The sequence below is a fragment of the Eurosta solidaginis genome, chromosome 4 (genome assembly GCF_040869045.1).
Source record: "Eurosta solidaginis isolate ZX-2024a chromosome 4, ASM4086904v1, whole genome shotgun sequence".
Taxonomy (NCBI): domain Eukaryota; kingdom Metazoa; phylum Arthropoda; class Insecta; order Diptera; family Tephritidae; genus Eurosta; species Eurosta solidaginis.
Window position 1 is genome coordinate 251606783 of NC_090322.1, and position 12394 is coordinate 251619176.

General features: G+C 35.2%; 1 protein-coding gene across 4 annotated transcripts in view; it reads left to right on the forward strand.

Moving 5' to 3' along the window:
• Window positions 1-12394, forward strand: part of nAChRalpha3 (nicotinic Acetylcholine Receptor alpha3) — a 515737-nt gene that overhangs the window by 367366 nt on the left and 135977 nt on the right. For all 4 annotated transcript variants that reach the window (XR_010953203.1, XM_067785642.1, XM_067785641.1 and 1 more), the window contains exon 6: window positions 8052-8167. Coding sequence is in view for 3 of the 4 variants with exons in the window: in XM_067785642.1 (XP_067641743.1) it covers window positions 8052-8167 (116 nt within the window). In the remaining variant the exon portion in view is untranslated. The remainder of the gene's footprint in view (window positions 1-8051; window positions 8168-12394) is intronic.

Here is a 12394-nt window from a genome sequence, read left to right on the forward strand (position 1 = left end):
TAACATAACATAACATAACATGTATCAGTATCATTATCCTTAGCTATTAGGGCGTTGCGTAAAAAGTCACGAGCGCTATGCCATAACATACATCAATTGAAAGATCCACGGGAGATTAATTATTCCACCACCTGTATTTCCCAACTCATATTTGCTTACACCTAACTCTGCCATCCAACACACGTGGCGAAAGACCTTATACCCCTAGAGAACCAGTTCCGAGCCATCTGCATTCAGTTCAACCCCCTTTCAGATGCTCAGGCATGTGCATACCGAACGACCGATCCATCAAAAAGCTAGGCTTCTCTAAGTTTGCGTAAATGTTAATACCTTAAGATTTTGAAGCGAAGTTTTCACTGACTGCTAGCTTTTCAGAAACTGACTATCGGAATTTCACGCAAATCATTTGTGCTAAAGTAGCAATATATGTAAATATATAAAAAAGTAAATAAATAAAAAAGTAAATAAATAAAAAAGTAAATAAATAAATACTCACTTGACCAGCGAAACACACAAAAGCAATGGCTTTCAATATTGGGTAACATTTTGTCATTTAAATATTTTACTATGCTTTTATTGAAATACACGAATATTCATGAATGTACATATTTATACATGTTTATATAACTATTCACGTATGAATATACCTATAGTATTGTGTTACGAACGAAAAGCCATTCAAATAATCACAACAGTGAGTGTGGCAAATGCATGAATTAATAAGTGTGAGATTCGGTGTGAAAAGGCATTAAGGTGTTAAATTGAGAAGAATATTTGCTTGGGTATTTGTACAGTTTCGTTGCCTTTGTGAAAATCAGTAGAGCGCTTAAGTATAAGCTATAAGTATTTCAATTAAACAATCATAGGCAGAGAGGGTATCAGATTGATAAAAGTGTCGTTGAAAGCACTGCAGGGGGGCAGAACAAGGGGACTGCCTCCTAACTAATATGATAATTCATCGCTTGTGCGGAATTAATCCGATTCGCTGCAAGGAGTAGAAAAGTTGTAGCTTAAAAAGTCATATCTTGGTATTTGTTCAAAATTATTTTAGAAAATATTGAAGCGCATCATCAACAAACTTGCTGAAGCTTTTAAGGGGTTTTACACCTCAACAGTTTATCTACGACCAACTTTCGAAACTTGAAACAGGCCCACCTCTTTCAAAGAAGTTTTATCGGAGAGCTAACCAGTAATGAATTTGAAATAAAAGTAAAGAAAATCTTTCTAATGTAAAACTCTTTTGTTACAAAATCACAGTTAATCATTGATTTTTCCTTTTTCAAAAATTAAAGGCTTGGTCGAATAAAGATCAAACGACTAAAGTTCATGGACCGGCCAATTCAACCTAACCTTAACCTACATAAATAAATTTGGTACCCATGTATTTGTTTTATTATCTAGAATTCAACTAGTATATAATTAATAAAAAATATATATAGCTAAATGGTAAACCGATGGTGTTTCTATATACTTCCTTCAGAACATATAAAGAACTACCGAATTTTTTTTGAGCCTGTCACAGATTTTTAAACGGTTTTATTTACGGTTGACTTAACGGGCCGGCCGCACGGCCGTTGTGAACGAATTTTGCAATTAAAATTTAAGTAACTTCCCGATAAGCTACAAGCATGAAACTTGGAATATAAGTAGTTCAGAACCGGATGACAATACAATAATAAGAAAAAAACTCCGATAGGTGGCGCATGGATCGAAATATTTCAAAAAATCGTATTTGTCGGCCGATTTGGTTCATATTTGGAACACATAATACATACATGAATAGAAAGCGACATATGAAAAAATCGCCGCTAGGTGGCGCAAGGATCGAGGTATTCAAAAAAATTTTATTTGTGGTCCGATTTGGCTCATATTTGGAAGGCATAATACATACATGAATAGAAAGCGGCCTATGATGCCCAGTTTGGCTCATATTTAGAACATATATTGCATACAGTCCGGTAGAAGAGACATCAAAATATTTTGGAGTTCGAGGAGGGACAAGCATACGTGGCGCAGAGTCGAGTAAATCTTTGGAAGGATAGTGTATTGAGGACTTAGATTGTAACAAATTTTCAGGAAAAATTCCTTATAATAATTAGTCACTAAATAACTAAATAGAAAGAGAAATAATAGGCAATTAAATAAATACTAAAAACTTGAAAATAAAATAATTTTAAAAAAAAATTTTAGTTAAATGGTTTTATTGAAAACAATACTTACATGAAGTAATAATAATACTAAAAGCTAGAAAATAATTAGGTAGGCCCTAGACTAGTCATCACACTCCTCATCAATCTAGGGCGTTGATCAGACAATTAAATAAAAGCGTTGGGCGCGTGAAATTTCTAAAAATGTGAGGCGTAGTATAATCTGATTAAGGTTCAGTTGGCCTTATGTATGGCTATCAATAGAAATTTGACGCGTCCAACGCTTTTATTTAATTGTATGATCAACGCCCTAGATTGATGAGGAGTGTGATGACTAGTACCTAGGACCTACCTAATTATTTTCTAGCTTTTAGTATTATTCTTACTTTATGTAAATATTGTTTTCAATAAAACCGTTTAACTTAAAAATTTTTTTTTTAATTTTTTTTTTTAATCTTTCACTTGTTCAAATTTTTTGGAAATGCTTACTTTTCTTGATTCGATTACTTATCTCAAATCGAATACCATTTTGCAACCAATAAAGTTTTTTGAACCACCTGCTTTTGTTCAAGCAGTTACTCTTATTAAGTCGGTTCTTGCAGCAGGTTACTTTTTAACGCTGGATAGGAAGCGTTTCCTTTTTAGCTGCGGCTATTTTTTGGAACCAGTTACATTTTGGTAACAGGTACATTTTTGGATGCGGTTACCTCTTTGTTATCTGTGGCTTTTTTGAAAACGACTATTTTTTCTAGCCATTCATTTTCTCGCAACCGGCTACCTTTTGAAACCCAGTTACATTTTTTAAAACAGTTACTATTTTGGAACGGTCAGACAATTTCCTATCTGTAAAGCATACAAAATAAAGCCAGTTGAACCTTTCATACCAATGCCTATCTGTGTGCCAAATTAAATTCGTATCCACAAACCACAAAAGCAAATGTCTTCTCATTCCCTCAGCGAAACATCAAAACTTTCGGTTTTATAAGACTGAGAAGGTTTCGCCCCTGCTTTTCCCATTATGTCTTTCAACTAGAACCAGCATGCTCAAAACTTCCCCAGCTATAAAATTAGGCAACTTAGGCATTATCTCCAGTGTCAGTTGTCGCTAACGGCGACAAGTCGGCGATGAGTTTTGTGAGCAAACATCACTACCCCAGCGGGTAGAGGGGCCATAGAATACACCCGCGGCAGGTATGCCTGGCGTAAGAGCTGACTAAAATACCCAAATTATTCAAAGGGTTGTGTAGCGTAACCCTTTCAAGAGGTTGCCGGCGCAATTTATAGCTTCTCCAACCCAATTGTCAACCTTATCTACACGTCGCGAATCGTGTTTCCTTAGCAGACAAGGCTCTGGCGACCCCAAATTTCATGGAACTAAGTGGTGTATGGAGGGGTGGCCTAGAAGATTCAATTCGCTTATATTAAATCGTTCCCGAGATAGTCGGGCTTGAGCCTCAATATGTACTTTGGTGCGAATTTCAGAGCGAGTGTCGTTATTTTATTTACTAATATTTTAAAATGTGTAATACGGAAATGTGTACAGAATGCATTGAGCTCTCTTCACATATATTTCACACCATGTATGTATATACAAAACGTATCTTTATATGTATGAGCATATCACATCACTTTACCTATCCCTGCTGTCTACGATTTTTACGTTAAAGGCATTGAAAAGTCGGTCATGCATACAATGAAAGTGTAAAGCAATCATACAGTCAAACGAAAACAAAATACGAAAGATGCGCGCATTCATTGCAGACAAAAATGATTTCGAATGCAAAAACAAATATGTCATTCCCCATGTCATTCAATTAACACCATAATTTACACATTGCCTGCAGTTACCCAGTGATCGTTAACGTCCAAAAGTCTGGAATTTGATTTAACAGTTGAATGACAATAGGCAAACTGAAAACACTTTGAACGATAGCGTGTATATAGATATGTAGTTCATTTTGATGTTTTCAAAAGTTAAAACTCTACTTCACTTTTAATGCAGAACTTGCTTTGATATGAGTACCAGCATGTAGCCCTGTGGCATTGGTTGCTCAAAGCTTTTTGTTAGATTACATTTGGTTCGTTTGAATATAGAAATAAAACAAGGAAATGTGCCTAAGTTCGAATGTAACTGAAAATTATATACTCAGCGTGAGCTTCAATTGTACATTTCATTTCAGATAAATTACTTTTCTACATAACACGTGGCACCGCCCGTTTAAAAAAAAAAATTTTTCCCCATTTTCAAAAATTTTAGTGTTTTCCAAATTAATGTTATAATTCAATTTAAGTAAAATCCTAGATACAATGCTCTTTTTCGCTAAGATATATCTTATTATTTCCGTCTACGACGCTTTTAAAAATCTTTTATATAGAAGTGAGCTTGGTCTTTAACCGATCTCGTCCATTTTTCTATAAATATTTCCTGCTATAGGGAAAATTTGTGTACCAAATTTTATTACAATCCGTTAGTTTTTCATCGAGTAATGGCTCCCGAAACATAGAAAGTTGCTTAGTCATAAAAGGGCGGTGCCACGCCCATTTTTTAAAATTTGAAATTTTTCCTATTTATTGTTATAAATCCACTTGGGAAATGAAATACCGTTGATATAAAGCTCTTTTTTTTGCAAAGATATAGCTTATTTTATTCGTCCACGACCCTTTAAAAATCTCTTATATAAAAGTGGGCGTGGTCCTTAACCGATTTCGTTAATTTTTCTTCAAATCATTCCCTATAGTAAAGGCAACCTCTCTGCCGAATTTTGTTACGATAGGTTTAACGATTTTTTTTATGATTAATAATATTTTTAAAATTGATTTTATCACAGGTGGGCGATGCCACGCCCATTTTAAAAACTGTTTTCAAATTTTTATCAAGAGTCTCAATATCAGTCCCCACGTCAAATTTCAACATTCTAGGTGTGTTATTTACTAAATAATCAGGTTTTTGTGTTTTCCAAATGTTATATATATATAAAAAGTGGGCGTGGTTATCATGCGATTTCGCTCATTTTCAATACCAATCTATTCTGGGTCCAGGTAAGCTCGTGCACCCAATTTGGTGAAGATATCTCAATATTTACTCAAGTTATAGTGTTAACGGACAGACAGACAGACGGACGGACATAGCTCAATCAAATTTTTTTCGATACTGATGATTTTGACATATGGAAGTCTATATCTATTTCGATTTCTTTATACCTGTATAACCAACCGTTATCCAATCAAAGTTAATATACTCTATGTGCAAAGCACGCTGAGTATAAAAATGTCTAGAGATAAATGTTGTCATACCAAACATAATCACTTCTTTGCTGCTCAAATTTTTTTCAATTTTTGGTTTGCTTGTATTCTATCTACTTCAAGTAATTAACTTTGAACACGTCTCTGGGTTCAGCTTATCCGGACCAGCAGCATTTCCTTTTACGAACGTACAGATTACGAAAGCACTGCAGTAGACTAAAATAACGAGTAATTAAAAGAAAAAGAAATAAAATAAATCAAATTTTTAGCATTAGCGAAAATAGATGACGTAATTTTTGCAGCCAAGAAATATCGATAGAAGCTCTATTGCATAAGAGGATTTTTAAAACAACACTGGGATACGGAACTGCGCATATCAAGACCACAAAAGACTGTCCCCAAGGTGCGGCCCTGTCGTCTCCAAATTAGAGCCTTTTAGTGGACTAACTCCCACTACTATTTTCAACAAAAGTGAATCCGATGCAATGGATATGCAATTGACATCATCATTTTTGCAAAAGGGGACTTGGAAGTCCATTATGCTGGTGCGCCGAAGTAGAAATGAGCTTCAATCATATCAAACCAACTATCATTTTCTTCTCTAAAAGAAGATTACGTCGTGGAATGAGAGCAGTCACATTGACCGAAAGCAAGTACGTCAGAGTCATATTCGAGTCTAAGTTACAGGCGCATGGCAGGCAAGTGCTGGTAATGTAGTACCAAGATTCTTATAGTGTATGAAGCCGTTACCCCTGGCATCTCGAGCAGCCTTAATTAAAATGCAGAAATTGCTCACTAAACTCCAACGTTTGGCATGTATTTACATCACTGAAGCCATGCTTACGTGCCCAACTGCAGTGATTGAGGTGTTGCTTGAGCTTACCGCGTAACACAAAGTAATAGCACAGACATCTCCGCACATGCACAAATAAATCAATTCAAACTTGCAACATCTATAACGTGACAGAGAAACTCCCACTTATCTAGTTTCCTAGTGATGACATTGCAAAGATCCTTAGATTCTAAAATACGTTAAAAATAGAGCTAAAAGATAAAGCTACATGGAACACCTTTGAAACTGAGGGTTTCTACTGGGATCATACACTTTAATGTACACAGACGGCTCAAAGACGCCAGATGGAATTAGTGGGAAAGTTTTCTGCCCGGGAAAAAGAACGTCAATAACACTGGTAGGGTTCTTGAGCATATTTCCGGTCGAAAGTATTCGCCACAAATTTGTGTTTAGGGAAAAATCAGCAATACGAAGCGATGGTTAGGCGGCTCGCAAGGCAATATATGTACGACTGCAATAAAATCCACACTGGTGCTTGACTGTGTAGAGAAGCTTAATTCAATATCAGGCTGCCTCAGTTCTAGGACACTGAGAGGTAGAGCGCAATGAGCAGGCAGGCACCTCAGCCAGGAATTATTAAAATGCCCATAAGTCCTAAACTCTTTAAAGAAATAAGATAATAAAATAAGTAAATGCAAGGGGCGATAACCCCCAATGAGATTCTCTTCCAATTTGCGTCACGTTTCTTTTAATTTTGCTTACAAATTGCCGGAACGGGGCCTACATGTTTTTACGCCGACTCCGAATGGCAACTGCCGAACACGTCCGAGAGGCGACCCCGATTTGAAAAATTTGTTTCTAATTGAAAAAAGTTATTTCTAAATATTTGATGTTTCTTTCCCCGAGAGTTGAACCCTCGATGTGGTAGGTGGAGCACGCTACCACCACACCACGACGGCCGCAATAAGAAGTTTTCCAAAAAAGGATGAGCTCCGCAAGTAAGAGGCATCCATGAGATACCAAACGGTACCCAGCTAATATATGCTTATCCAAAAGAATGTTGAAAATATTAGCAGGGAAACTTACAGGTCACAGTAGACTCAAAGATCACATGCACAACACGGGCATCTGCTCTGGCAGCATCTGTCGGTTCTGCGAAAACGCTGATGAAACTACACAGCATATCCTTCTCTATTGCGATGCCATTGCGCGAAGAAGACAAATCATTCAAGGTTGAAAGTAAACAGATACACTCCATTTACCCAAACGCCATATTAGATTTTTTTGAGGTACTCGTCTTGAATGCGATACTGTGAAGAGTAGGCCTATATGTCGCAGTATATGACCTTAAATAATTCCATATTCTACTCTATCATATCAGCGATAGGCGGAGGATATATTTTGCAAAATTATAAACTGTATAGTGCCACCGTGGTCTGATGGTAGCGCACTCCACCTACCACACCGAAGATCCTGGGTTCACGCCCCGGCCAAAACAACATAAAAATTTAAGAAACAAGTTTTTCAATCATAAGAACCTTTTTCTAAGCGGGGCTCCCCTCGGAAGTGTTTGGCAAGCATTGCCAATGTTTTTCTGGCATGAAAAATTCTCAGTGAAAACTCGTTTGCCTTGCACATGCCGTTCGGAGTCGGCATAAAACAAGTAGGACCCGTCCCGCCAATTTGTAGGAAAAATGAAAAATGAGCACAACGCAAATTGGAAGAGAAGCTCGGCCTAAAATCTTTTCGGAGGTTATCGCGCCTTAAATTTTTTAATTTATACCAATCAGATTCGTTACTTACTTTAGATGGTTTAAATTTATACTAAAATTTATTAAAATATCTTCCATTAAATATCTATATTACAGGTGGATCTAAGGCATATCGATGAGCTGAATGGTACAAATGTTGTTGAAGTTGGCGTTGATTTATCAGAATTTTACACATCAGTCGAATGGGATATATTAGAAGTTCCTGCGGTGCGGTGAGTTTGCGTGCTTTTTAATTTGCTCATGTCATAATGACCATATCATTTGTTATGACATTTTAAGAATGCAGTAATTATTTAGACTCAGAAATTTGTCTGCATTTTATAAGGGTAGTAAATATATGACATTTTTTCTATATCACGTTTTATGATACTTGGGGAATCTCTCCTTAAAAGCCTAACCCTAGTACACTTGGTAAAGCAGTTGAGTACAATTTGCTTATTATAAAAGCGCATCTCTAACAAACTATTTTGGCCAATAGATTTCATTATGTCTGGAAAAATTAGAACCTTTTGGTTCATTTCATTTTCGTTTCGTTCCTGGTCAGTGTCATAGGAATTTGGTAAATCTTCCAATTGTTTATTATAAAATCTTAATTGGAACAAACTTGGTTGAGCAACTGAGGCAATTTATGTGGAAAAATTTTAAATATTTATTTTATTTCGTTTCATTTTCGTTTAATTCCCAGTTTTTTGTTCAGTTTCGTGTGTTACTTGTGCGTCACTTCGTATTCGATTTGTTTTCGTTTGAGCTGAGTTTTCATATCGTTTATTTTTCGATTGATTGAATTTTAGTTGCTTTTACCTTTCGATTTAGTTCCATTTTCATCCATTTAAATTTCGTTTGGATTCGTCTCTCTTTCGTTTTTTTTTTTTTTTACTTTCATTTTGGTTTTATTTTCTTTTTGCTTAATGTTCGTTTATTTTTAAACTCGTACCTAATCAATTCCCGTTTCGTTCAAATTTTATTTCCCCTTTGTTTTCTGTTTGCTTTAGTTTTACTCTTACTCTAACTAAAATTCACTTTTATTGTGTTCCGTTATAGATTTATTTATATTTTTTCTGTTCAAGTTACCCTTAGATTTACTTTGGTTTTGTTCCTTTTTTGATCGAAATACCCCGAGTTCCCTCTTTTAGCAAATTCGAACTCCTTTGATCGAAAATTATCAGTAGTTTCGTCAAGTTTTCTTTTTGTTTCTGTTTCGTTTTCACTTTGTTTATAGTTCATTACATTTATTTTCGATTTTTAAAGAAAATCACGATTGACTTTCTTTCGCATTCGATTCAATTTCGTTTGGCTTTTTTATCGTTTATTTTGCATTCTTTCCTCCTGTTATTTTTGTTCGGTTTTATTAAAGTTCCTTTATAACATCTGTTATTTTTAATACCTTTTTCATCCCACTTTATTTTCATTTGACTTCGTTTTCCTTTCATTTTCATTTCGCTTTGTTTCAATAGCCTATTCTTATATGGATTTCTTAATAGATTTTCTTTTTTTTCATTTCGTTATCTGCATACGTTATTTTCATTTGACTTCTTTATAGTTTCAGTTTAACTTTCAATCCGATTCCATTTCACCGCACTTACTTCCAGTTTCTCTTTGCATGGGTTAAGCTACGTTTTCTTTTCAGCTCCTTTTGTGTTTTCTTTGGATTTCCTTCAAACTTGCGTTTCTTTCAACTTCGCTATATGATCTTTGACATTTTTTCAGTGCACTCATTATGGATTATTTGCTTCGGCTGCTGTTTTATTTAATTGTCGCTTAGTTTTCAATTTGTTTACATTCCCGTTTCATTTCGTTTTCTTTTTCTTTCATTTTGCGTTACTCTTTCATTTAGATTTTTTTTATTCAGCTCAATGCCCTCTAGATTTGGAATCATTTGCTTTTTTCACGTATTCATTTCGCTTTTATTTAGAAATATTTCGTCAAAGCTTCATTTGTATCTTGTCCCTTTTTGTTCCGATTTAATTTTTGATTTTGTGGTTGTAACGGCAAAAACACTCCCTAAAGGTTTAGAAAAGGGTTACTAATATAGGTTGTTCTAGTACCAGCTGAAATGTTGGGAAACAATTTGTTTGAGATCTTAAGCCATGGGGTTTATAGTTCTTAGTCGTGTTTTTCTGCAGACATGCCTTGCAACCGAAGCACACGAGCTTCACTCCGCAAGTGGACTTCCATTTCATTGTGGTTTTATTTCCTGTTTTTTCTGTCTTTTGACGTTTTTTGGTATTGGTGCGGCTTAAGTTTTAAAGTTTTTGTTCCATTTAATTTCCATTTTAAATATGTTCATTGCATTTCTATTCCGAACTTTCATTCCATTATTCTCTTTTCGTTTTGTTCCGGTTTGAATTTCGCGCCACATTAGAAAAATAAAAGAAACTCGAACTCATTCTCAAAGTGCCCAAAAAAAAGAACAATTCATCGAAAACATTAGCAAATCATTTAGAGCCAAACAAACAGCATCAAAATGAGCCATTTCATAAACTGACAAAATTAGTGCATATCATGACGGGCTCATTTGTAGCATACCTCAAGGCGTAACAAATGACATAGCGCGCACAAAAACTAAAGGAAATGAAGAAAGTAATGGCATATACTATGATCAAGCAAACACAAAGGAAAAAATATAACATAACAGTAAATTTTTTTTAGAAAAAACACATTCGCACGCACGCATACATACATACGTATATATATATTCACACGTAAGCTAAGCTTTCATAAACGGCACACACAAAAAGTCAATGCAATCACTTAAACAACAAAGAGAGCAGCGGCAGCTGGCAGCTTAGCTGGCCCTTCCCTACAAAAAATCGCGCGATTAATCCCTAAAGAGATTGCTCCCCGATTGATCTCTTTTGTCTACAGTTGGGCATAATTGATCCCCTTTAGTCCCTTTTGGGTACAGTTGGGATTAGTCAGTTTTAAGCCCTTTTTAAGACAGGAATCGAATTATTTAAGAAAAATGTAGAGCTTTTCGGATAATGTTTTTAATCCTTTTTGAAAAGTTTCTCAGCAAGAAATTCATCTGCCTAAGCATATACGTTCGGAGTCGGGTAAAAACATTTAGGATAACCAATCAATGGGAACAATAAAAACAGCACATCACATATTGGAAGAGAAGGGGGCTTACTCTCCCCGGATATTTACCGAGACAAAACACTATTATTATTATTTTGGAAGTATATATAGGATCATATATATTTCATGTGTTTGTAAATTTGTACATAATTGTAGAGTAGGACTAATTTTTCCTTTGAGGAAAATCAAGTATATTTGTTTTATTAAAGATCCTTTAACTAAAAAAAAATAAACACCACTCTCTACTACAGCCAACTTAACCTACTGCATTTTTGTACAAACCATATTTTGAATTTTGGCATTTTTTAATAACTGTGGAATCATTTCACCTCAATCATCGCAAGTAGTACACATCATCCAAGGAAATATTTGTACCCACAAAAATATAAAAGAATAACAATCATTTATTTATTCTTTGGGTGCTGCAATATCCAATTAGCTTTCTGCATGTTTCCTTGGTTAAATTTTTTCTCCAACCGCCCGAAGTCTATTATTCATATCCCAAGTGATACGAATAAATTATTTTATATTTCACCATACCTCCTCATAGCTAAGATCATATTTTCTTCGATTAATTCCGCTTCTTGCGCAAATTTTGTATTATCTTCTGCATGTTATTTTAGCTTTTCAGTACATTCACCCGGTATACTGCAAAAATATTCAGCACTGATCAAACTCTATGTAAATCTGGAGCTTTAGCACTCAGGTTTACCTCTTTAGATCGCACTTGCTGGGTTTCCTCTAAAAAATTGTGATCTAAATATTTTTCCAGCTCAGGAGCACGTGAAATAGTTTTAGTGATTTGTTCTCGGTTGCCATTAACTCCAATTAACATACTACTGTCTGTTATAAAGGAGTCAACAATTGTTTCTGGTGGAGTACCTGCAGATTTATTGAACTCAGCGGTGTCAGTTGCAGTGGCTGTAGTGCCACCTTCGCAAAGTGGGCCCAATTTTTCAAGTTAGGTCTTGGTGAAGTAAACGAAGAGAATATATAATAAACATTGCAATAAAATGATGTCAACAACACCGACATACACTAAAGTTCAATGTTTTCATGCACGGAAAAGATATAACAGCTGTTTTTTGTTATCAAGAGCTGCAAAACTAACGATGGCACTATCGATAGTTTAATTTTAAGAAAACAATCGATTTTTTTCTGTCGAATGTTGGGAGTGGTATTAAACACCAAAAATCACACACACAAGATTGCGCATTGCACATGTAAACAAAAGATCAGCTGTTTTTTATGGGCAATTTTTTTGCGTCATTTTCCTTTAGCTCTTGTTTTTTCTCTCTTTATTTCATTCGATCAAGCAGTCAAGTGTGACGTAGATGCGCAGAACGAAGCAACTTTGAAGT